This window comes from Hippocampus guttulatus, chromosome 12 (assembly GCF_054856545.1).
Source record: "Hippocampus guttulatus isolate MCC_2025c chromosome 12, RoL_Hgut_1.0, whole genome shotgun sequence".
In the NCBI taxonomy this organism is placed as follows: Eukaryota; Metazoa; Chordata; class Actinopteri; order Syngnathiformes; family Syngnathidae; genus Hippocampus; species Hippocampus guttulatus.
In genome coordinates this window covers 18,001,343-18,028,311 of record NC_141272.1, presented here as the reverse complement: position 1 = coordinate 18,028,311, position 26,969 = coordinate 18,001,343, and the positions used below count along the sequence as shown (strand labels likewise).

At 41.4% G+C, this 26,969-nt stretch overlaps 1 protein-coding gene across 1 annotated transcript; it reads right to left on the bottom strand.

The window, feature by feature from the left end:
- Window positions 1–110: 110 nt before the first annotated feature.
- Window positions 111–26,253, bottom strand: ubash3bb (ubiquitin associated and SH3 domain containing Bb). Its single transcript, XM_086125243.1, has 14 exons — window positions 25,971–26,253; window positions 13,743–13,796; window positions 12,583–12,769; window positions 12,292–12,490; window positions 9,573–9,742; window positions 8,505–8,713; window positions 6,633–6,774; window positions 5,449–5,575; window positions 4,946–5,065; window positions 4,761–4,853; window positions 4,539–4,683; window positions 3,093–3,199; window positions 2,699–2,808; window positions 111–590 (listed from the first exon to the last, which is right to left on the bottom strand). Exons 1-14 carry the CDS (start codon window positions 26,096–26,098, stop codon window positions 453–455), a joined length of 1,929 nt encoding a protein of 642 aa, XP_085981369.1. The 5' UTR covers window positions 26,099–26,253; the 3' UTR covers window positions 111–452.
- Between the last annotated feature and the right edge of the window lie 716 nt (window positions 26,254–26,969).

Here is a 26,969-nt window from a genome sequence, read left to right as displayed (position 1 = left end):
TTTGGGGATGCCGCCACAGAATTTACCAGAAGCGACAAAGAGTAAGAGTGCAATGACAACCGCAGAACTAGGAATGGTGCTTACTATGATTTGGCGAGGCATCTGGCTGCTCACTCAAATAAAATGTCAGTCAGTTCAACAAAACATGCATTACAGAAAAGGCTCATGTAGAAATGTATGGGTTATGTTCAATTTTGGAGATTCCACTAACATTTCCTGAGATTTATGATGAAGATACATCAATTGAGTTTGATCCACCTGTACTTGAGTGTCATTATCTCCGCAGTGCCAAAATGAACGCCTCCTTTGAGTCACTCATTAAACCAACATCAAACTCCTGTCGACAGGCCCAGTGTTTGGCGCTTCTAAAGAGATTTTCGTCCCGTGTCGCTACACTTCTGCTGCATCCCGCTGGATGGATGCACTCGGTGGGATTGATAATCCAACAAATGTTATTCATGTAAAAGTGTCTCCCTCCAGTCAAAGCTGTGGTTTGGGCCATGTGTGAGTGGGAGGACGGGCGGGTCGACCATCCGCCATTGCCCCGAGTTGCCCTGCTCTTCGCAAGAGCAGAGGCCCAGGTAAGGGATCTGAAAAACAAACAAAGAGTCCAACTAAATGTTTCCATTTAGATTTCATAGTGCCGCGGATCAGGATTTCCAAAGCCTTACCACTTCAAGACCCATATTAGCATGTACCGTATTTTCCACACTATAAGGCCCACCTAAAAGCATTCAATTTTCTCAAAAACCCGACAGTGCACCCTATAACCCAATGCGCCTAATATAAAGAGACTGTAACGCTATATTCCGGATTCAGTTGTTTCTCTATTAGTGTTCCTATGCCATCTAATGGTGATTAATGGCAGGAACCAATTGTAACCTAAAAGGGTTCTGCCCGACACTAATTGACCTGTGCATTTGCCAACTCACACTCAAACAGACAACTACTTACCATAATGAAATGAAGATAACACCAAAAACATAGTTAACTACTGACTAAACGAAGGAAGGAGACAAGCAAGACTTTGAAGGGTGTTTAGCCCCCTGTGAATGTGAGCCCACAAGGTTTGAGTGCCTTTTTGTTGAATCAATTGTCTTCATAACTTTTGTCTTTCATTTATTATTTTGTAATGCCATTTGTATTTATATGTTTCATGTCCGCGTTTGTGACCAGTTGTCATTGTAACAGCTGCAGCGGTTGTGAAGGCTCTATATCAGGGGTGTCAAAATCATTTCACATTGTGGGCCACATACGGCCTCGGTAGATGTCAAGTGGGCCGGACCATTAAAATTATACCATACTCTGCTATAAATAACCAAAATATCATGTCTTTCCTTTGTTTTGGTATAAAGAAGCATAAGAACATTCGCAAAATGTTGACATTTAACGAACATATCTTTTACAAAACATTTGACAAAATGACTTGACTCTGTGTTTAAATTGACTGTCTTAGTCTTCTGATAGGTCCGAAATCCTGTCTGCTAGAGTATTCCTCATCAGACTAATATTGGCAAAAGCTTGTCGCGTCTCGGGACATACAAGTTCAGCCGCCTTCAGCATGCCTCATTCAACAAAGTCACAGTCGGAATACGGCTTTGATGCTAATGCTACTTTGCTAGCAATTAGGGAGTGGCTTTTACTGCTCTGCTGGGTCTGTCTCAGTGACAGACTGAGACTGCTGTCTTCTTCTCTGATCAAAACAATGTTGTCTTCTGCTCTGATCAAAACAGTGTGCCCCTAGCGGATAGTCCATGAATTGCAGCATATTAAAAATATTCTTTCCGTCTTTTATGCATTTTTTCACTTTTAAATTATCCCACGGGCCTGATCAAACCTCCTTAGGGGGCCAGTTCCGCCCCGTGGGCCGTAAGTCGGACACCCCTGCTCTATATACAAAAAGCTGTATTGTATTGAATTCCCTTTAGCATAGCACCATCTAGTGGATGCATAGCGCAACCCAGCCACTAGATGGAGCTTCTATTCTATGCGTCTTACAATGCAGTGCGCCCTACATATGAAAACAGTTCTAAAATAGGCCATTCATTGAAGGTGCGCCTTATTATCCAAAGCACCTAATTGTGCAGAAAATACGGTACATTTGAAGTTTTGATGAGGAACAAAACTGAAATCCATTCATATTAACCAGGGTTATAATCAGTTTGGATTTTTCATTAAAGTGACTTTTTTCTTTTTCGAATTCTGTTATCATTACTTGTCATTTGTTTTTAGAGCATAAACATGTTTTTTATTTTTCAAAAAGGTTTTCATTTAGTTTATTTTTTATTAGTTTTAGTTTTTTCGATATCAATCAATCAAACTTTATTTAAGTAGCACTTTTCAAACATAAAAATGCAACTCAAAGTGCTGTGCAGTTAAAAAAAAAATCACAATTACAGCATACACAGATATATATCTCCACAAGCATGTCTATGCTTTTATATACAGTCTATGATTAAATGCTTTTATATACAGTATATATAAAGATAGATAGATAGATATGGGGGTTTTTTGCTTTGTTTTTTTATGTAGCGCCCTCAACATCACTTTGTATTTGATGATGTCCAAAATGATAATGATGGGTAAACTGACAGTGTATACAAATGCTAAGAGGCGAGCTGCATCATGAGAAAAAGTATTTTTGGACTGCAGCACATGAATTTAAAAAAAAAAAAAAAAAAATAAGCAATCCAGTAACCTTTCGAACTCCTTGGATGAAGTCTTTGGCGCTTCGCGGGACGAAACCCTGCAGCTGGCGTGTGCAGGCCTCAAGGGAAGAGGCGTGAGCTACAATCAGCACATTGTTTCCTAAGGAAAGCGGAAACAGGATGCAACTGTGGACAAATGCTTGTCACAATACATGCACATCATTAAAAAAAAAAAATGGCACCCTTACAAGCCATTCGAAAATAGAAATGAGTTCAATATCATACAAAGGCAATGGCTCAATGCATTCAGCACCACAAGGTCATGAGCAGCTACTGTATGTATGAGGCGCGCTTTCTCTTTTAACCTAAATCTTTTTTCTATTTTTTTCCCCCCATTCCAACACATACCAGGTAAACATTCACCCTCCTCTGCCAAACTCTTACCAGTGTTTTTGCAGTCTGATAGGATCTCTTTGGTCACTTGGTGGCTTCGACTCATGTAGTTCTCATACGATTCCGACACCGTAAGCTTACCGATGGGGATCAGCGGTCTGTACAGAAATAAATACCTGCTCATTTATGTGCTTTAAATGTGAATGATTGATTGAAGAACTGCGGACATCCACGGCTGAATGATGTTTGGAAATAGCCCTATAGAGCTTTGGGGGTGGGGTGGCCAATGTCGAGTAAAAATTTATTTTAACTGGCAAATACATTCAAATGCACTCGCAAGTACTTTCGAAGCTACCCGCAAATACATTGGAACAAACTCGTAAATATGTTCGAACGTACTTGGAGGCTAAAAGCTACAAACGGAGCATTTCCTCATAATGCCACATGGGATGCCACTATTGACTTCCGCATGCACATACACCGTGGCATTATGGGGGGGAAAAAATCGAACCTATTTTTAATTATACCAATACCAATACATTTGAAAATTAAGCAACTAATGTGCATTCTTGGATGGTCCGGGGGTCCAGTGGTTAGCACGTTGACCTCACAATGAAGAGGTACCGGGTTCAATTCCAGCTCCGGCCTTCTTGTGTGGAGTTTGCATGTTCTCCCCGGGCCTGCATGGGTTTTCTCCGGGTACTCCGGTTTCCTCCCACATTGCAAAAACAAGTATGACAGGCTGATTGAACACTCCAAATCATCCCTAGGTGAGAGTGTGAGCGCGTATGGTTGTTCGTCTCTGTGTGCCCTGCGATTGGCTGGTAACCGGTTCAGGGTGTCCCCCGCCTACTGCCCGAAAACGGCTGGGATAGGCTCCAGCACCCCTCGCGACCCTAGTGAGGATCAAGCGGATCGGAAAATGGATGGATGTGCATTCTTATTTTACAGTTTTATTCTCGCTCCAATGCATTGTTGTTGGAGTCTAAATGCTACCTTCGACATTTTTTCCCCATTACGCATGCGTAAATCAGTACCCCGTAGCATTTTGAGGAAAAAATGCGACCTTTGAAGCTTTTCAGCCTTCAAGTACGTTCAAACGTATTTGTATTGACATATATTTGAATGTATTCAGTTTCCATACTCAGGTGTCCGGTTTAGAAAAAAAAGGGGAAAAAAAGAAGGGAAAAAGCAGACAAATAAAAGGAATGCAGATTTCTATAAGCGGTGTGAGTGACAGTAGGCTGGAGGCTATTTATTTGCCTCTTCCTAGTATGTTGCTAAGCCACAGAAATCGACTGTATTTGGTATTTAGTTTTAGCCCTAATGATTTTGAGAAAAAGAATAGCTTCTGTCGGGGAACCGCGATGTTTGGATACATGTCGGAATAGTTTTGAAAAATGCACTTTGTTTTGAGCAATTTTTTTGCAAAATAATTGTGCTCCAACCGCAAAGACACATAGTCAGAAACTAAACATTTTTCTCATGCGTTGTCACCTGTATGTCGTGTCCACACTGAAATGGGTTGCAGCAAGGTCAGCAGGAGGTATCCATGAAGGCAAGGAGTTCCTAGAAAGCCATTTGGTCCATTCAAAAAGACCCGGCTCCACCCGAATTTTCAGCTTGCCGTCCTGCTGCATACCTGTCCCACGGAAACACATCTGGTGCAATTAGGAGGATGTCAAATCCAACTGACTTTTGGCGAAGAATTTTCCTTACCTTTCAAGATGCTTTGGGCAGTCTGAACACATCGCAGAGCAGGTGAGCAATACACAAAATCTATCAAAATGTTACCTTCTAAAAGGGCCTCACCTGAAAAACATTTCATAGAAATCTGTAATATCAAAACAATATTATATAAATATTGGAAAACACTTTTTGTTTTGTTTTTTAACATGTCATACCTACTAATTGTGATTGCATGGATCCAAACACGGTCACGGGTGCGTCCATGTCATAATCCCTTTGTGCTCCCCACAGTGGCAAAGTCAGCGGCATATTTAAATTGGTACGGACGTATCTACCTGCAAAAAAAGTATTCCAAGATAAGAATGTTATTCTAAAAAGTCTTCACCAGATATATCTTGTGACAAACGGGTGCTCATATCCCAATTGCACCGTATGTGTCAACAGTTACTCTGGTTACTGAACCAAATTATCGTGGCCCTTTCTGCAAGAAATGGTTATACTGGAAGCACTCTAAATTGTCCCTGCGTGTGAGCGCGGATAGTTGTTAGTCTATGTGTGCCTTGCGATTGTTTGGCAACAAATTCAGTACCCCACCTACTGCCCAATGACAGCTGGGATAGGCTTTGGCACGCCTGGCGAGCCTTGTGAGGCTCAGCAGATCAGAAAATGGATCCAGGTTCTGAGACGAAAGGTATTAGCATACAAGGATAATGCTAACCTTTACTGTCTGAGCAGAGTGAGAGCCAGTGTTTTCCAAAGACCACGTCCATTCTTTCACCGTGTCGACAAACCAAAAATGACCGCTTGGGCTGACGGGTGTGATTACCAGTAATCCGCAGGACCTGCTGTAAAAAAAAAAAAAAAAAAAGACAGAATTTAATGACAATGTTGGAAAATCTGCTGACTGCAATTAATGGGGTGGTTTATTTATTTATTTTCTTACACTTAGGTCTCTATATTCATGCCTTGGGCTTTACAAGCAGAGTGTTGTAAAGCTGTGCACAGGAGGGCCAGTCTTATTTTTATGTTTTTGCAGATATATGTAGCTTGAGTTAGAAAAGGGGGTTTGGCACCGTTGTGGGAGTGAACACAACAAACCTGCTTAGCCAATCAAAGCGGCTCCTCTAACCCCCTTTAAAATCAGCGCACAAGAGATGCAAAGTCCTTGACGTGACAGAAGCAGAAACTGATTTCCTGGAGTCCATGCAGGAGATCAAAGAGTGCAAGGTACGTTGGTGAGAAACTGCAAGCGGACCTCCACGGGTGGATGATGTAAAGTTGGCCAACAGATCTGTGAAGTAGGTACTTGGAAACACCCTTCAACCTCGATAGCATGTGTCCATGTGTAACTGTCCACTGTGACCCCACCAATAGCTGTGTCATATTCCAGGGGGGGTGATTTTAACCCTTTCATGCACCCTGTAACTTGATAACATGATAAGCTGTCCACTGTAATAACAGCTGTCTCTGAACGGGTGAAACATATCATGAAGACGATTATTATAATAACAATGTGTTCAATGAATTAACTCCAACAATGATTCAGAGGGTTCGATGCACGCCGTTGTCATATTTGAAGAAATGAAATAAAACGATATCCACCAGAGCTCAGATTCTGTCTGTCTGTACTTCAATCACATTCACCCAAACACTCTCTGCGCCAATTATTCGCTGCGGTTAAAGCAGAGACAAAGTTTTGTCTACTTTGAGTCCTTAACTTGTCAAGTGCACCGGGGGCGTGTCAAAGAACACACCCTCACTATGCTGAAACGCGCCATCTGGTGCAGAGCCGTCTGACAAATTGAGTTTCATTTTACAATTCTAACTCATTTAAGACACTCATCAAAGAGGTAAGCCAAGTCAGTCACGTAACGCATCCGTCTCTCAAAATAACAAACCAACCTGCACTGGATGACAAATAAGACTGACAGTTGGTGTGTTTCCAGGACTTGTATCGTGGTGTCGGCTGTCCAGCAGTCCAACAAACATTCCCCTCTCCCTAATGGTTTTATCAGAGGGCTCAGAGGTGAAGAATGAATGGGAGCTGTGACGGAGAAGAAGATACAACATGTCACCAAATAGAGCACTACGACCAACTGTTGCTTTGCAGATTTATCTGAATTGAATGAACAAATTGTCGCTGATATTTTACGGCTGTTTATAACAATCACACAGAGACTATAGAAACAGTTGAAGTCCATCATGAATAAGGAACTGGAGGAACAGTGTATTTAAAAGTTTGTCCACTCATGGTCAAAATATGTTGTGGTGGTAAAGTGGTGCCTTAAGATATGTTCAATACGTGACCGCGCTCAGAACTCAAAACATTTGTAACTCAAATCAGCTATCCCCATTGAATATTATGGAAATGTCATTGATCTGTTCTACAATTCCTTCTTTTGCCACATTCTTTAATTTTGATGGGCATTGTGCTGTCTTTTCTCGTGTACATGCCTTGGCCATCTGGGGGAAGTATAATACGGACTCCAACGAAGAATAGTTTCACAGCTACTGTAAATGACTGAGCTGCAGTAATATTAGTCATTTTTTGCAAAGGTTAGATTTTGCGCACACAATCATGTTTCCAGTAAGTGGCACTATTCAGGTCACTTTGCCACAGAAATGGTCAGAATGGTCAACTTTGATGAGGGTTGTGTTTCCACCACAGGTACATTACATGGCGAGGGGATGGCAATAACAGCGCCAGGTATGTAAAACATAGTGACCTCATACTACTGCAGTGCTTGTCCAATAGTGCCCCCCCCCCCCCCGGGGACACCGTCAAGGAAGGTTTGACCTCAAGGAACATGCGTTTTTGTTTTTATTTATTTATTTATTTTACTGTCCTAGAATAAAGTGCAATTGCACATCCACTAAATTAGGGGGCAGTAAGTCTCTCATTGGTAGAGTGTGCACAGGGAGCATTTGCTCTGTGTTTTGTTTGCACTGAGCATGCGTGCTTTGTACACGGCACAGAGTATGAGTATGAAATGCAGACACAAAGTCGACAGGCGGAGAGAAACGGAGAAAAGAGAAGGTCTCCCGAAAGCTAAGACAAGGAAATATGACGACGCGTATGTCGCGCTTGGCTTCACTGTGACTACGGTGGTAGACGAGGAAAGACCGGTGTACCTACTGTGTCTAAAAATGTTGGCAGCGGACAGTATGACGTCAAACAAATTAAGGTGTCACTTAAAGACATGACACCCTAATCACGCTGATAAGCCGCTTGAGTTTCTTTCAGCGAAAACGTGCCGAATATTGGCAACAATCATCCCGCTTTGCGACTGCTACTTGCAGCCATTCTTCCAGACATCATTTTTGATTAAAAAAAATCTGCACAAATTATTTTATATATTTTTGTTTTGCAGGTTTTCATATTGTGCTCCTGAATTAATGTTGGTGATCAGTTTGAATGCATTACTATTTTATATAATTGTATTTTTCAGTATTGTATGGTTTGACACGGTCAGTCAAAAAATGTTGTCGTTTAATTAAGTATTTAATTTTATTTTTGAATTTCAGATGCACTTTAAATCTTTTCTGTTACAGTTACTAAAGCTATTCTTTGTTGTAAGTTGGCCCATATTTCTTTCTTTTTTATTCTCTTATACGTTAATAAGGATACAGTGTTATGCAAATGTGTACTTATAACAATTTTATAGACAAATGATACTATTTATAGTCGCGCGGGGCGAGGGGGGGCATGACAGAAAAGATGAGAAGCACTGTCTACTGTATACCAGTGAAATGAAATCTGTGTGCCACGCTCACCCATGGAAGACCCAAGTGTCGGACTCGTCAGCTAAGCCCACGTAGTTTTCGGGCAGCAGGCCTGATAGCCCGCTGGCGAGGGAGGTCCCGTACATCCAGCCCTCTGTGGCGTTACTCTGGTCCATTGGAGACATGAAGACAAAATCCCCCACCACCAACTCCATCTCATCTTCATTCTGCGGCGTGTAGGGGTACATCACTCGTAGAGTCTGCAAGTGAGACAATATATACTGTAGCTGATACAAGCAGTATGACAAAAAATGCTGCTACATCATTGGGATTCATTTACTGAATGAACAACATTTAGATATTATATAGATTATTATATACAGTATATATATATATTAGATATAGCTCTCCTTTTAGTATACGAATGAGTGGTTCATATGGTTTCAACAGTTTGTTTGTTTTTTAAGTCACACCGAATCGGTTGGTAACTTGTGAAGACATGGCTGGGAAAACATCCCAAAATGCATTTTGGAGGACGATGACAATGGCCAAAATGACAGTGGAGGATAGGACTCACGTTTCATTTAAGCATACCTTTAAATTAACAACAAATTCACCGACACAAAACTGGATATTTAAAAGTACTCTCAGATGACTGTCGTGATACTGAAAAAAAATGGGAAAACCATTTATCATGAAATAGGATCTAAAGGACAGTACAAATTTATTGAACTCTAATCACATGATAGATAACATAATGATGACAGAACTGTGATGAGTTACGGAAATAAGTCAGAGCCAGGGGGCAAGTGCACAAGTACACAGCCGTTCCACTTACAAAGAAATTAGTGTCGGAAGTACGTTACAAAGACTATAGTCGCCCAGTTCACGAGACCGCACTCTGCTCTTTGATATTGAGAAACGGCTTTTGTTCCAATAAATATTTAATGTGAGAATACAGATGATGCGATTGTTCTCCGATTTCCATCTACGGTCTGTATAACAGAGCGGTTCCTACAAATACAGCATATCAAAAATGAACAGCAGATGTACTACTTCTGATTTCAGTCACCACATATAGAACAGCAACGACAAGTAATGAACATGGTTGAGTGTTACCTCATGGTTTGCAAAACGAATGTCCCGGGAGAAAAGAACTGCCAGCCAATCACAACCTAGCTTCACCTCGATGCCCTTCGCCAGTTTTTCCAGTGTGGCGAGGTGATTGGTGGGGAAATTGTAGGCCAATGTTACATGGAGCTGTTTCTTATGAGGCTCCACATGGACCTCTGCTTAAAAAAAGGAGATCTTTGATCAACCTAATACTGTAATATATAATACGTGCAGTGTGTACAGTATTGTGCTATGGCAGGGGTGGGCAAACTTTTTGGCTCGGGGGCCGCATTGACTTTTAAAATTTGACAGAAGGGCCAGGTCAGCACGAGCTATGGTACATTAAAGGAAAAAAAAAAACCATTTGTTGACAGTCCATATCAAACATCAACAGAACAAAAGCATGAAAGAACTGTATTAATATACTTTTTTAAATGACAACAGTGTTGTTAATGCCCTCTTTTAGCCTGTGCATTGCTGCAGATGGGTTGTGATCAGACCAGTAGAAGTAGAGCGATACAGAGGTCCTAGGTGGTCGAAAAGATCCCCCCCCCCGCACCCAAGTGTTCTGCAACTTCAAATCAATGCGCCACCTGGCGGTGAAATGCCTGTCATTACAAGTCCAATTGAAATGAATGCAATCATTCACATCGAACCTTAATTGTGGACGAACCTTCGGCGGGCCGGATTAAAAAGACCAAGGGGCCGAATTCGGCCCGCGGGCCGTAGTTTGCCCACCTCTGTGCTATGGTCTTTATTTGATATGTGTTGCTTTAGGAATGTCATTTTGACCATATCAGATTATGAATAAGCAATAACATCAGAAAACACAGATCAAGTGGGCCATGTCCTTTACCTATATATATATATATTAGAGCTGTCAGTTTAGCGCGTTTTTATTGGCATTAATTTAAATGAATTTTAACAGGATTAAAATTCTGCATAGGTCCATAACGGGGTAGGACTAGATCAGTTTTTTACTTCTTCCTACTCCCTTGAACATAACTGTGTTGAATGAAGACTGATTTCTTTCTTTTTACTATTTTATCTACATTATTTTCTGTCAAATTATTACTGTATATGTTTTATGTTCAATAAACGACAAACCAAACCAAACCAAACCAAACGCACGTTTGTTTTGCCAGCCACAGCAGCGCGAGACACCGAAAACGGATACTTAAAGAGTTTATGAATGGAAAGTTTGCTTTTAAAAAGTTGCCAGATTGCTCCACTGACAAGACCAAAGTTACCTGGATCATACAGGTAAACGATGTATGCCACCGACTCGATTGTTACTTGTTTGGAATTATTTTGTGGGGAAGGTTACAGTGTTCCGTGTCAGCTTCTCTGTGTTCGTCCGACAGTGACGGTGAAGTTCAGCGGTGCAGTGGTAGCGACCTAGCGAAAATAAAACGTCTCCAGTGTTGTCATCGAACCAAGTGTAGTCATCCAAAATTATGTCTACACAAAACCGTAGAGAGACTTCCGCGCAAGAAGGACCAACAGAATCAGCATAGCCTGACTGCTGTGTTCAAAGCAAACTTGAGAAAAACAAAGTATGCAACCATGGCTTAAATCCACTATAGGCTGAGTACTAGTTTACCTTAGATGTGCACTTTATAATGTTATATTGCTCTGTTTTGATTCCATAAAAAGAGCTGTTAAAGCAGCTGTTGTGTGACAAAATCTTTTTTCACTGTTGATGGACAGTAATATTGTCTGAGAGATTATGTGTGAATAACTGCTCCAAGTGAAAAATGTTCATGTAAAATTGAAAATCGAAATTGTTATTTCAGTTAATATTTGCATTTTGCACATAGAAAACTGATTCATGATTCCATGCTGATGAGAGCATTAAAATGGGGAAAAATAGGACAAAAAATATAAAAGGAAATTCAGAAATGATAAAAAAATGCGTGAGGAATCACGATTAATTTTTAGTGAATTTGAGTTAATTATGACAGTTGCATTTTTAATTAGATTAAATATTTTAATCGTTTGACAGCTCTAATATATACTGTATATGTGTATATATATATATATATATATATACAGTATATATACTGTATATACTTATACAGCCTATTTTCTGCACTATAAGGCGCATGTTCAATCAATGGCCAATTTTAAAACAGTTTTCATATGTAGGGCTCACTGAATTATATGGCGCATAGAATAGAAGCTAGAATCGTGGCTGCGGTTGCACTATGCATCCACTAGATCGGGGGTCGGCAGCGATGATAGTCAACATGCTCCAAAAGTGTGTCCCATGCTTTGTTCATTTTCGGGGCCTTTATGGCTGTTGCTCATTATGGCATGCGTGTGTAAGTGCGTGTGTATGCGCGCGTGCAGTAATGGGTCGATCTCGGGAGGCTGGTTGATCGAAAAGTAGATCATTGGTCAAAAAAGTTTGGGCACCCCTGCCCTAATATGTCTGTCAACCATGAAGCACATGATTGGAACACAATTAGCCCATATCACACATTGACTCAAATCTAATTTGGCACTAAACTCCCTGAAATGATTCTTGCTCATTAGTCTCGTTTTCATCTGCGTTTTGTGAAAATCAGAGTGACATACTGAGTGAGTGCTCTAATAAGCCAACTGGACCTCCAATTAGTCATTGTTACAGCTGCAAAAGAAAATTACTCATGGTTCATCACACGATTACCGTGTAGGGTGACAGGCAATTATAGCATATCGACTTTATCCCTTTGCTTCATACCAGCTTTCCTGGCTGCCTCTGTGCCGAAGTCAGCCGCAAACTGTTTCAGCACCTCAGCCACATGCTCCTTTACGAAAAGACCAATGAAGTTGGAGGAAGTGTACAGTTCCAGGGGCAAGGGGCTGGGAAATCGACCCCGCCACTGCTGTACGGTAGCCTGGAGGGCCTCACAGAGAGCCTCTACCTTGTGGTCCGCACACTAGCGAAAACGGAAACACAAAGAAATGCTGAGATTGTTACGTTTAAATTCAAACCCCTTGAGTTCAGGTTGGAGGAGGTCCCTGAACTCACCATGAAGAACTGGCACAGCGTGATGTGTGGGAAAACATTGTGGGCTTTGTTTTTGCCACATGCGACCCGACTCTGTTGCCAGAAATGGGAGAGCTGGTTCTGAAGTGGTCCACTGGGTCGCAGGTAAAGGACAAACTCCCTGGGTAAAGGGTCATCCAGGAATGGGTCGTCCACATGGGAGAACAACCTGAAAGACGAAGGAAATATCTTGGTGAGCATGCAGCAAAGATATTATTTATCACTGTCACACTGACATTTGTTTGTTAGCAAGAAATAATCATTTGAATGAACATTTTGACGAAATGTGGGTGGGAGGCAATAGGGAAAAATGGAATTCATTTTGGCTAGAATCCAAATAGATAGATAGATAGATAGATAGATAGATAGATAGATAGATAGATAGATAGATAGATAGATAGATAGATAGATAGATAGATAGATAGATAGATAGATAGATAGATAGATAGATAGATAGATAGATAGATAGATAGATAGATAGATAGATAGATAGATTTCCTCCCACATTCCAAAAACATGCATGGCATATTAATGAAACACTCTAAATTGTCCCGAGGTGTGAGTGTGAGCGTGGATGGTTGTTCGTCTGTGTGTGCTCTGCAATTGGCTGGCAACCGGTTCAGGGTGTCCCCCGTCTACTGTCCAAAGACGACTGGGATGGGGTCCAGCACCCCCCGCGAACTTGTGAGGATAAAGGGGCTCAGAAAATGGATGAATGGATATATATCCATAATATCTCAGTATTGACTAGTGTCAATGACAAAATTAAGGCATCTGCATAAATTGGATACCTATAAGGGGTTTCAAAATAGTACAGATCCAAATTAGGATTTTGTCCTTGTTAGAGGTCGGCACAAATGAGGACCATTCTAATTATAATGTGTTCTGCTTTGCATTTCAGTTCATATCCCAGAAAATGGTGAGCGTACCCTGCACACAAATGATTGCCTTCCAAAACATTTACTGTCCTATATACTTATTACTGTTCTAAGTACTCATTTCGGATGAGAGCTCCTGCGGTTTTTGCCCAAGAGAGGGCAGTGTCACACATCGCGGTCTTACTGAGTCATACATAATGTTATTTACAGTGCGTGTATTTTCCCCCCACATATACTGCATAGTCAAGCCTTGTTTGCACTCACCAGTCGCAAGCTGCTTGAACACTCCGGCTTCCGGTTGACGCTAGCGCTTTTAACCTGCAACATACAAAAGAGTGCAACATTGATAATACTTCCATATCTTCTGTTCGTCACTGAACTATGAAATTGATACATTTTCAGCTATCACAAGAAATCCCTCACAGTTACATGTAAGAATGTGTGGGAATACATTCCAATAAAATGTCATTAGATAAAATGGCAACAAACGCGTAGTGTATCATAGCAATCACCACACACACACACACACACACGCACACACACACGCGCGCGCACACACACACACACACACACACACACACACACACACACACACACCAAAGGGAGCTGTGAAAAGTACTGGGATGAAAGTAAGTAAGCGCTTTGAACTAACAACATGCCATAGATGGAACAATGTCAGCATCTGTGTTATTGTCTGCCCCTCATTCTGCCTTTGAGGAAAGGCAAATTCTTTACAACAGAATAATTGAAATTTTTGGGTTGCGTTTAGTAAAAGCTTATATTTCACAAATGAGCGGAACTCTTTTAAGTTCTGTTCATGACTCTGTGTGCCCTGCGATTGGCTGGCAACCGGTTCAGGGTGTCCCCCGTCTACTGCCGGAAGAGAGCTGGGATAGGCTCCAGCGCCCCCAACGAGCCTTGTGAGGATAAGGCGGCTCAGAAAATGGATGTTTATTAGTTATGATTTTGTTTTTCATGAATCTAGCTGACATGGATGTTGTTTTGCTGACAGGCCAGCTGAGAAGTAATTTCAGAAACTCCCAAATGAAATATTTTTACGTCCCCAGTAAAGTAATTAGACAAAATACATTAAATAAAGCATTAAAAGATGCATTCTCTTTCATGAATTTGAAAAAGTAAAACCTGGCGAGCGACAAACCCGAAAGTGTGACGTCAATTCAAGAACAACAATGACGCAGCTCAATATGGAAAGTGTACAAAGCCAGTCCGAAATTGATTTGGAAAGCGACATTGTAAACTTGTCTGAGGGGATCCGGGTGTTTGAAGAGTTGGAGGAAGAGGAGGTTATTGGCAATGTTTATGTTGTACCAGACAAGTACAAGCCAGATGCTCAGGATCTGGAAAATGTTGTGCCCAAACGACCCGACATGGAGTGGAGGCGCGACCCATGGTGATCGGAAGAACGGTAAGCTATATAGGCTGCGGTTAGTAGCCTAGCGTTATTGTTCGCAATTCATAGTAGGTTGGTGTCCTACATTTTCATTGCTAAGGCACCTGTAGTTCTGTGGCGTTGTTGCCCACCCAACACATTGTATTGGCAGCCTTCTGCAGCATGGTTAGTTGCAAACCAGAGCATTCCATCCATGCACTCATATTTTGAATGTTTTCGTACAGGATTTCATCCATGTACACGAATAATACTTTGAATTGAATGTTTTTGTAAACAACAACCCGTTTTTGATTGATTGGACTCGCAATACAATTTTTAATTAACATTTCCAATTGCCACGCATGATTTTACAATTTTTTTTTTAAAGGTCAACTGGGAAGTCATTTTAGAAAATCCCAAACGAAATAATTTGATGTCACAAATAATCAAACAAAATGCATTTAAATAAAGCATTAAAAAAAATCTCTTTTGAAAATTTGACAAAGTAATAGTTTTCCCGAAGTGAGATCGTGATGAGCGTCAAACCTGGAAGTGTGACTTCACTTTAAAACAACAAACGCGACGAAGAAAATCAGAATGTACAGCATGCGCATTTGAGATCCTGAAATCAGAGGAGTTGAATTATTGTTATTTTTTAAATTAATGGTTCTTAACCTTTTCACTTTGTTTCCACTGTGTGTCCAATAGGCATGCTGGCAAGAGTGATGTTTTATTGGATTTTGCTTTCCGTGTTGCCATTGCACAAATGTCCAATGTAATTCCTTGTGGGAAATCCCAATTTCCTGTTTACAAACCAGACAAACACAAAACACACGTGCAAAATGGCCGACATTAAAACAAAGTGCCACTAATCAACACATAATTCAAGTTCACTTCCGTCGACATAGTTCTGCAAGCTGTGAAGTTCAGAATCAGTTCATACTTTGCCAACTGAAAATGACTGAGAAGAGAGTGATGTATTTCACTAACAGCAACCTTGGAGTACGAATTCAGGTGGAGACCATGGAAAAATGACCGGCCTTTTTTCCCCTGCATTAATTGCTCAGATGGTCACATTTCTGCACAACTTCACTTTGTAGGAGAACAAATATCACTGGCAGTTTTTTTTTGCCCTCTAGGCCCATAACATATGCATGTGAAACATGAGCAGGTTCATCCATACTTCTGGGACTCATGCCTTGGCTAGCAGAGTAAATAAGCACATCTCTCAATCAGATGGACAGAGTCGACCATAAAAATGTCAAAATCGTGCGTAAGTTGACTTCATAATTGGATAAATATGAAGAGATAAGCTTTTCTCCACTGTGTATACAGTTGTGGCAATATATCACTTATAGGTGGTGGGCAACAGGAGGACGCTCACTAAACTAAAAGTTATGATGGACAGTCCCTCCCACCCCTTCCAGCCCGCCCTGACAGCACTGGGTAACTCCTTCAGCCAGAGACTGTTACACCCGCGCTGCAAGAAGGAGAGATACCGTCACTCATTGCCACCGACTGCTGTCAGGCTGCTGAATAAACATGCATGAAAACCTGTAACCATTGTAAATAGCACAGCCACCTGACGCTGTGTTTTCTATGCTATTGCTAATTTATTATATTTATTCTACAAATATATTGCTAATGCTTTATTTTATATTGCACTTATACTGAACTGTGTACAGTTCTTTTCTAAAACATTTATTTTGTGCAATGAAACACTTTATCCCCAACCCCAATTTTGCTGCTGCAGACTGCAAATTTCCCCAGTGTGGGACAAATAAAGGTTATCTTATCTTATATAGTGTACGCCAGGTGTGCCCAAACTTTTTGGACCGAAGATCGACTTTTCGATCAACCAATCTCCCACGATCGACCAGTTACCGCAGACACCCACGGACATACTCACGCACGCCATGATGAGCAACAGCCTGACACCGAGGCATGTGACACTCTTTTGCAGCCTGTTATCTATCGAAGCTCACACATACCGTTTTAAAGTGCTTCCCCGGGCCCTCTGGATTCCTATTCTTTGCCCGTGCCCTCGGCGAAACAAACTTTGAATGAGAATAATGATCACGATAAAAGATATAGCGTAACAGCTCTGATCACAAGCTGCAATTGCAGACTGCGGAGAGCTAACAACTTCCGGTGACACAGTTGACACGCCACCGTAGGTTAAAGATTTGCTTGCTTTATTTTATTTTATTTTTTTTAAATATTTTTTGTGAAAATGAGATTGATCGGATGATTAGGGTGCAGTGTGCATTAACACACAAAAGAATATTACTAACATGCACAAAGACACATAAATAGTTGTTTGTTTGTTTTTCTCCACTACACGGTCGACTTGGGACCAAAGTGATCTACCGGTCAATCGCGATCGACGTAACGGGCACCCCTGGTATACACAATACATTTCAGGGCTACTCTTGCTGTTGAGCCAATTTTGCCGGACTGCTGAGTGGTTGAGGCATTTGTCTGCTCCATCTCAAACAGTTTGTGGCCTGAAGAACACAGAGGTTTCAACCTAAATGCGGTACAACACGCATACCAACCATCAGACTGTATTAGAGTCATACCGACACAAAATCAAAGTCAGCAAAGGCCGGACTGTCGGAGGTTATGCTGACCGATTTTCCTGTGCTGTGGAGTTCGTCATTTTTCAATCCCTTCGGAATATCGCCGGGCAGACAGTCTTAAATGTTAGACATGTTGAATATTTGTTGAAAATCATTCTGTGGATGGTCAACATTGTTTTTCCAAGTAATGAGGGGTCTCTCACATTTCACATGACAATATCGTCAATAAAATGCTATTTTTGTAGATAGCGCATCAGCGGCCTTGAATAAATGCCAGCGGATCCAGATTTTCCGGCGAGCGCAAGGATGCTGCGTGTCTTTGCCAATTTGGCAGACCGGTCTCGCCAACCTAGACGTGATGCCGCAGCACAGCAAGTGCGGTTGGTGATGTTTCTGTCGGAGGGACTCAGGCAATGCGCTCTTGGTACGTTTGAGTGGGGCACAGGCAGACAAATAACAAGCTCCACGGACATGAGTGGTTAACGTCAGACATATTTCATTCATAAATGTACAAAAAGCTGGCATCAAAATTTCTGAATCATAGTAGAAGACAACTTATTGAATGCATTAGGATTAGGTTTAGGTTCTCCGAGTGCCCAATTCACAGCGCAGATGTTTTGGATACCCTAGTGCGCTGAATTTGAAAGGGAATGAGAGGACCAAGTTGGAGTTAATTGCCCATGATCAAAGTCATCTTTGAACACTCCCACAGTGGCGCAGAACTCATTTGCGAAATGACCAACACGCGGTCCAACCCGCCTCAGAATTACGGTGCAAGGATTTATGCCAGAGCCCTTAAAATGTTGCTCTTAATGTGCGCTGATTCTTCCTTAAAAGATATTGTTAGTCACTGACTGACAAGAGGGATTACAAAAATATGACAATTTTCAAGAAACAGCCTCAGAAGAAAGAAGGCTGTTGCTTGTATGAGTCTTGTATGTCTCATCGCCTTTCTTGACCAAGTGCCCGTCAGAGGAAGCCATCTCACTTCCCTGACGGCTCACCCACTGCTGGAAAAACCTGCTCACTGCTCCAGTGTGTCATCAATTGTGCGATTCCTGCATTCACTAATGCAGAAGTCAAATGTTGTGTTGCATAAGAAATCCAGAAAATGGATGAATGGATGGATAAACAAGTGTCCAGTCAAAGGCCTTCAAGTTGCATCTTGCAAATTGGTGACAAAAAGTACACAAAATTTCAGACGGGCTAAAAGGACGTCTATTGTGTGGCGCAGGTGGTGTAACGCGACTTTGGTGGCGTTGATCGACGTGGGACAGTCCCTCTGTTTTCCCATTGTAGAAATCGATTCATTGAATGAATTATAATCATTATCATCTTAATCGCAACACCCTGGCAGCAAGTATTGCGGCCCGAGCGGTTGGAGTTCACACACAGACGCGAAGTCTGTGGTGCAAGGCGGTTTCCATTTGCCCGCGTCACATGTGCGACTGACTGCATCAGCCAAACCGTGAGATTTTAGCAGTTTACCGGAACCCCAGTGAATCAATTTCTGTTTCCGCAATATTTCCAACTGCCGTGTTTTTAATGCAAATGAGGGATGCCGCCACGATCGGCCGGCGGGAAAAGGCTATGTTCCATCCCACAACGGCGCAAATGCCCCCTCACACTCATTTCTACCAGTACAAAGTCTAGCAAAATACCTAAAGAACGAAAACTCCAGCCACAGCCACAGTTAGACTGCGCTTTGCGCTAGACTTGCGCTGGGAATGAAAATGGGGCGCAAGGTGTTCAAACCATTACCACGTGAGAACATGGGTGAGAAATGTGAGGTGAGGCAGTGACAAACTGATTGACTGTGCTATCATAATGTTTGCAGAAGTCTTTCCAAAGTGTGGTCACCACTAAGCTATTTTTGTGACAAAATTCGACCTGCTGACCAGAACTGTGATGAAAAAGCACAAGGTGAGGCTGGCAATATTATGGCATACAGATGGGGGGCAGCTCAATGGGTGCTTGTTGCTTTTCATCTTCGCTGAGGCTCTTGAAAAGGTGCTCCTTTCTTATCATTTTTTTTCAAATTGTCAAAATGAAGAATAAGTAACAACAACTTTTTGAAATTCAAATTTAACCCTTTCATGCACCCTGTAACCTGATAACATGATAAGCTGTCCACTGTAGTCCCTGAAAGGGTTAAAACCCCCAATTTGACCTTCCATGAAAGAAAATTTTATCTGTATGAAATTGTTTAAAGCATTTTAGGTCAAAATGATGAAGATGATGAATGATGAAGTAGATTTTCATTTCGACCATTTGAGTATGAATTGCAAAATTGCAGATGCAGTACAAATGTACTCTCGCCATTTTCTCACCATTATACAAATGTGAAGTGTCTTTTTTTTTTCCAAAGCTACTCTTTTGAGTTTGTAAACCGCTTTTGTAAATCCAACTGATGGAATAAGTGCTTCAGCGACAGCCACAAATTTTGCTGCCCATCACTCAGCAATCGCTTTTTTGGTCTCAAAACACATTTGTAATCTTTGGCTTTTGACTCAGCATGACTCAGACTTGATCTTAGTTTTACTGTTTTGTGCTTCCTACTGTCTTCGTTATTAATTCATTATTTTATTGTTTATTGTTGTATATATGATATTTGCTCCGTGTACAGCACTTTGAATACAGCGGTGGTTGTTTTAAAATGTTCCATAAATACAGTTGATTTGAGTTTAATCTAAAAAAAATGGCGCCACGTTTCAACACAATTTAAAATCTCAGTATGCACATCACAAATCACGGTTATTAGACAGAGAGAGAAATGTTACTCCATTTTCGGCACTGTTAGTCATGGTCTCCCCGTTCCAATCCCTTTGAAGGGGTGAGTACGTATGGGGAGGCATCAGGAGCTGCGGGATGCAGGCTGTTGAAGCCAATCCGGTTACTGTTTTGGCAAAGGCGCCAAAAACCACAGATGGCTCTGTCATCACTGAACTCAACATGGCAAAAGGCCTTGGCAGAAGTTAACATGCTGCTCGGTGCCATGTGTATTACTGTACAGTCACCCACAAATGAACACTCACACAAACACACGAACATCAAACACGCACCAAATTGGGCAGGAGATTAAATAATACATCAAATCGACTTCCTGATCCTATCAACTCTGCCCTATTTACAAACTCCAAATAGAAACATCCACTGTGTTTACAGATTAGTTCATGTGCAGCTGTAAGTAAGTAACCAGGAAATAACTAGTGACAATAAGATGTGAATCTTTTCGAGAATGAGGCCAACCAGACAACAGCAGTGTTGTTTAAAAACAAAAAACAAAACAAAAAAAAAAACTGCATGGTTTGATGAGGAAATATATTTCCATGTGTGCTATTGCTCTGTGATGTGGGGGGGTTTTAAATCAATTCAGTGTTGAATTGACTAAACTGACCAAAAACTACTTACTGCCTTTTTGGTGTTTGTAGTGTATTCAGTTGTGATACTGTTAGCTTTAGAGCAGTGGTTCTTAACCTGGGTTCGATCGAACCCCAGGGGTTTGGTGAATCGGTCTCGGGGGTTCGACGGAGCCTCTGCTATGGAGGTGAAGACACACCCGACTCAACATGTCACTTAGTTATGAAACGCCCGCTTGACCATCACTGGCTGCAGATGATCACATTACACTGCTTGTCCACTCAGTGCTGCGGGAAATTTAGCTCGCTCAGTAGTCAACGTGTGACTGTTGTTGTGCGATATTTTTAGAATGTATTAATACCTGCTAACTATGTTGAGTAAAAAAAAATAAAGTGGTCAGACGCTGCTTTGTACTTCATTGATTCACATGCATCGCAGAACACAAAGGGACTCAGCATCCTATCTCCATGATTTGTCATGCCAAGTTGAGCAACTCTAGTCACGCACCGGCAAAACTGAAGGAACACTTCTTGAATTTTATTTTACAGGAATAAATGTGCATATGAACTGGTTGGGTTCGGTACCTCTAATAAGGTTAAGAACCACTGCTTTAGAGGTACATGGAAAAGGCCTGGCAAAACATTTCAAAGAGGTGACTTTCAGCCTCCTTTGAAAATCAAGCCAAAATGTTTGTAATGTGCTTTTAATGAACAACATAGAACTCTATAATATTGTACTTGATGAAAACATTCAGTAAAAATGAAATTAAATAGAATGTTAACAATTAAACAGTGTTTGAAACATTTGATACTTTGATTTAATGAACATGGTGCTGCACCTTCTGGTGTGCATGTCTTTTGTTTTTAGGGAGCGGCATAATACAAACAAAAGGATACACTGTGCCGAGCAAGTTTCATTTTTTTCGAGGAGGAAAAAGAAGATATGCCTGTGAACATTGCTATCTTGTCTGCTTTCATCATTAAAACACCACAAGACCATTTCATTCACTCGTCCATCTGTGGCATTTTGGATTGTGTGTTAGCATCATGCTGAATGGACTTACATAAGGCAAAGCTTTGAAGTTAGTTTCAATACACAACATGTATTAAATGTTTAGTTTTACAGTAAACTTCATCTGGGAGAGGCAAAGTACATCTTGAAGCCATTTTTGGGAAGAATTGTTTGTTACTTGCTCTGCGATTGGATGGCAACCAGTTCAGGGTGTTCCCCATCTACTGCCCGAAGACAGCATGGCCTCCGGCATGACCGCAAGCCTCGTGAGGAAAAGCGAATTAGAAAATGGATGGATGGATGGATGTTCGTTACCTGCTAAATGTCTACTTGTTGAGGATTTAGCAGAGTTGACTTAACTGACACCACATAGTGCTCTTCCCTCAAATTTGCTCAAAAGTCAAAGCGCTCGGCACCACTCTACTCATTATTCACAACATCACAGAACTCCTGTTGCAAATGTTACAACCTATTCTGATAGAACATTGAAACCGCTGTGTCAGGAAAATGCAGTTCATTTGTAATGCCAAGCCCAATCATTAATACCGTACTTGAATTTCATCCTCACACGGTAGAGACACTTGAGTGCCCCCATAATCTGATAAGGTTGTCTGATTCCCTGCTTCCGCACAGAGCATCAGATGAACCATGACATGAGCATCAAGCTTTAGTAACAGTCAGTATGCACCAAATGCACCACTATCCAGACCGGATTCATTTCCAGGCAATTTCAGAAAGAAGAATACTGTTACCTAGGTTTTCCTTATTGTGCAATAAAAAAGATGATGCATCAAATTAAATCATACTGCTCTGATTGGTTATCTTGAAATAGTCCGAAACAGCAAAATTTGATTGTGAGGACAGCACAGATGTAAGCCTCCTCAATAAACTCGGCATACTGCACTATCGAAAACAAGAGAAACACTAAATAATGTATGACCAACTCCACCGTACTCAAAAATGGATCACATTTTACACATCTTTTACTGATGGAGCAGAAATGATGCACTGCATTGCATTTGCTTTGCTCCATCTTCTAATGCAAGCAATGCAAGTGGGAGATGAATTCAATATGGTCACCATGGGGTAAATTGAGCCAGTCTATTTTATTTGTTTATTTCGGCCGGATGGAAATGTAATCAGGTAAAAACTTTCCAACAGACTTTGCATCATTGTCCACTGTCACACTACATCGCCTGTCCACATTCCGTCGCCTCAACATTTTTCGCTGTTAATGTTTAGTGTATATTAAAATGGAACCAACACCTACTGTATACACTGCACAATTGCACTATGACTCATATGAAATCATCTATACATACAAAAATAAATACAAATATATTTCACGATTTTGGGGTAGCAAGCTTTTCCTCCCACATTCCAAAAACATGCATGGCAGGCTGATTGGACGCTCTAAATTGTCCCTAGGTGTGAGTGTGGGTGTGGATGGTTGTTCGTCTCTGTGTGCCCTGCGATTGGCTGGCAACTGATTCAGGGTGTCCCCTGCCTACTGCCCGAAGGCGGCTGGGATAGGCTCCAGCACCCCCCGCGACCCTAGTGAGGATCAAGCGGTTCGGAAAATGGATGGATGTATAAAACAGCGAAGTCAGATTAGGAAAAAGCATTGTGTGAAAGAAAGCTAAATTAAACACTTATTTTGTTTTTCATGTACTCTTCTTTATTTATCCAAATTGTTTTGCTTTGATTCACAAAGGGGCGAGGCGCGAGCCATTCCACTCCGTGCTCGTTGAGACTTTGGAATTTTTTCAATTCAGTTTGCCTCTGGGGTAAATCCCTGAGCTGGGTAACTGGAAAAAAAAGCACTGCGAGCAGCCTCCCGCCCAACTACAGGCAACATGTGTGAGTGCGCGGGCTCTGAGGTGCCCGGCCCACCGCTGCCAGGCCACCCTGATGCCCTCCCGTGAGCCAGCCCAGCCCTGGCTTCGAAGGAACCTGGTTGGTCCCACCAGTAGAATACGCTTGTCTCATAGATTAAGCCACGCAAGTCTAAATACACATGGCCCGTAATCTAAATTTGTAACCTTTCAAGCCTTTGTTTGATCATAAGATCCCATTGTTGTTCTCCCCATCTGCCATTGCGATATTTGTAGTAAATAAAAAAAAAAACAGTCTTGGATCTTCATTGGAATCTGTCCATCTTGCGCATGTATTTCTTTATGTCGTTTTCGGCAAAGTGAGATATGAATTCACTTGGACGAAATGTTGACAGATAAATGCAAATTTTATCACTGTGCTCCATTGTAAATACTGCCTGCCGCTGCTACTATTCTGCCAGGATAGCTGTAAACAAGTAAACGAATGCACGCCGCATCCGGAGGTCTGTTGGCGGCGCATCGGACACAACCATTTCTTTTTGAAAGATGGGCGCGTCGCAAAGATAGCTAGATAGCTAGATCAATAGATAGATAGATAGATAGATAGATAGATAGATAGATAGATAGATAGATAGATAGATAGACAGACAGACAGACAGACAGACAGACAGACAGACAGACAGACAGACAGATAGACAGATAGACAGATAGACAGATAGATAGATAGATAGATAGATAGATAGATAGATAGATAGATAGATAGACAGACAGATAGATAGATAGATAGATAGATAGATAGATAGATAGATAGATAGATAGATAGATAATTTTTTCCGAAAATATTTCTGTAGATGTCGGAGTTCATTTCACTGCTGCCTTCATCACTTGAATTCTGTTGAACTTTCAACTCTTTCATCAACCTGTGCAAACCACACACAAGGTTAAGGATTGTAGACAAATAATCATTTTAGAATCAATGGCCTGTCTGTTGGCGGTCTGAACGGAGTCATAGGTTGAGTGATTACTAGATAGAATAGACAGCTGCTGAAAAGTCATTCATTCCATCACTGTTGGTTGCAGACTCTCAGTCATTGTTTCACAGCACTGACTCACAATCTCGTGTCCATTCTGCCGTGAAACACCAGGAATAGCTCCACTGGGCAATGATTGACAAGTAGGTTAGAAACTTAATGCATCTGACAAATACACTCATTGGCAGCAATGATTATAATGGTTTGGGGTTGTTTTTAAATTATACAGTTCAGTAGTTAGTTTTAATTTTGCTGTGACTTTTTTTCTGTTAGTTTTAATTTGTTTTTAGAGTAGGTTGTTGGTTTGTTTGTTTTTTTTTTGTTGAAAATGTGTTGTTTTAATTTAGGTTTTCATCATTTTTGTATTATTATTATTATCATTTAATGTATGGAGAATTTGTCGAGGGCAAGATAAAAAAAAAGGTTAAAAAGTATTGTGTAAACTACAACTCAGAACCGACTGTTTGACGTTCCTTCTTTTAAAACAGACGCACAGCAATACCAAAATAAAACAATTTCAAATGAACCACCAAAGCTCACATATGAAATTAATTCTCAACTCAACTGTATTTATAGAGCACTTTCAAACAGCCATCGCTGCATACAAAGTGCTAATTGACAAAGGTGAAAACGAAGGAATAGAGTTCCAGCTAGTTTTGGTTAGTTTTATAAATGCAAGATAAGGTTTTGGTTTGTTTTTGTTTTTTCAAAATCAGTTTTGTTTTTATTTCACTTTGCTGAAGAAAACACCCCCATTTACTTTAAAACACAGGAAAATTGCTCTGCGCCCTGCTCCAGACACACGCACAACTCCATGCCAATGACCAATGAACAACATTAAGAAAATAGTTACTGGTAATTTGACGTCAAAGAGAACGCAGTGAAGGACAATACAGGATGTCATACGTAAGTAGAAACCACCAACAAATTTTCAATGTGGAAACCTCAAACAGCCTGTGAAACTGTCAATGAACAGTGTGATGCTAACGTTACACTAACCAACTGTATCTGTGTAATTTAGTTTTGCGCCATTCAGTAACTCGACTGTCCTGACATTTTTTAGTACCACACACACACAAACATACCTGTACATATATACTGTATATATATGTATGTATGTATAGATAGATAGATATAGACATAGACATGTGGTGCCGACAACCCGTCCACTAGAAAGCACTCGAACTTGACCGTTTAGGCAGCCCACATATCATCGGCCATGTCCACGTCAGCTCCCCGTGCGTTTTGTGACATGCATGCAACCATTCACACCGGACACTTACGCCCTTTGTCTCGGGAAGCCCATAGACAACAGCACATCCAGGTTGGAGCTGCATTTCGCAGAACCCGATCGGTTCTGACGGAGTCTCCGAGGAAGGACTTTACTGTAGAGCTCCTCTCTGGCTGCCATGGTCCAGCGGGTCCCCTGCAAGTAAGTCTCAAGACACGCGAGTGTCCCACGACTTTGTCGGGCCAGCACTGCACACCGGCGAGCGGATGGTAAATAAAAAGACGACCCAACCGGAGACAGAGCTACTCTGTGTGGGCAGCCGGCAAGCCTACTGCTCCGCCTCTGGAAGAAGCAGCGAATGAGATGAGATTATTACCACGCACACACGCACGGTAATGTCCTTGCATTTGGGCAAGGAGAGCGCTCTCTCTCTCTCTCTCTCTCTCCCTCTCTCTCTCTCTCTCCCTCTCTCCCTCTCCCTCTCTCTCTCTCTCTCTCTCTGTCAGTGGCAGATGCTGGTCTGTCAAGGAGGGGAAGCTCAATTTCGGCCTACATCATAAAATGTGTCCGTTTATTTATACATGGATTCTACTCTCCATTCCTTTTCAAGAAATTTTTCTGTGACCCTGTCATACCAACAAAGCATCTTTTCCAGGGACTTAACTAGTGTCCTACAACTACAGCAACTACAATAAAACCCACCAGAAATAAAATATTAATTTGTCGCTAGTCGTTTTCAACAAAGAGAGTGTCGCTCAGATGATTAGAAGTCTCCAGTTCAACTCAGAACAGATTGAGAATTGAAAAATGCTCCCACGATGCCTACACCAAATCAGAATCTGAATCATCTTTATTGGCCATGTATGTAGAACACACAAGGAATTTGTCTCCGGTATAAAACGCTGCATTTGTATCATTGTAAACAAGGACATGACAAATAGGTATGGAGATCGGTGATTGGCTCATTTTGTTGTCAATCAAAAAGAGATTCAGCTTCAGACAGATCATCCAATCATCATGCAGAAAAGCTCAGCATCCGGGCCAGCCCATA

Bases quoted from the DNA above. Each gene is read 5' to 3' on its own strand.
- ubash3bb (XM_086125243.1), bottom strand. From the start codon at position 26,098: ATGGCAGCCAGAGAGGAGCTCTACAGTAAAGTCCTTCCTCGGAGACTC. The intron at 12,770-13,742 runs GTGAGTGCAAAC...TTCGTCTTTCAG, and splicing joins GTTCAAGCAGCTTGCGACTG to GTTGTTCTCCCATGTGGACG. The intron at 6,775-8,504 runs GTGAGCGTGGCA...TCTCCGTCACAG, and splicing joins GACACTTGGGTCTTCCATGG to CTCCCATTCATTCTTCACCT.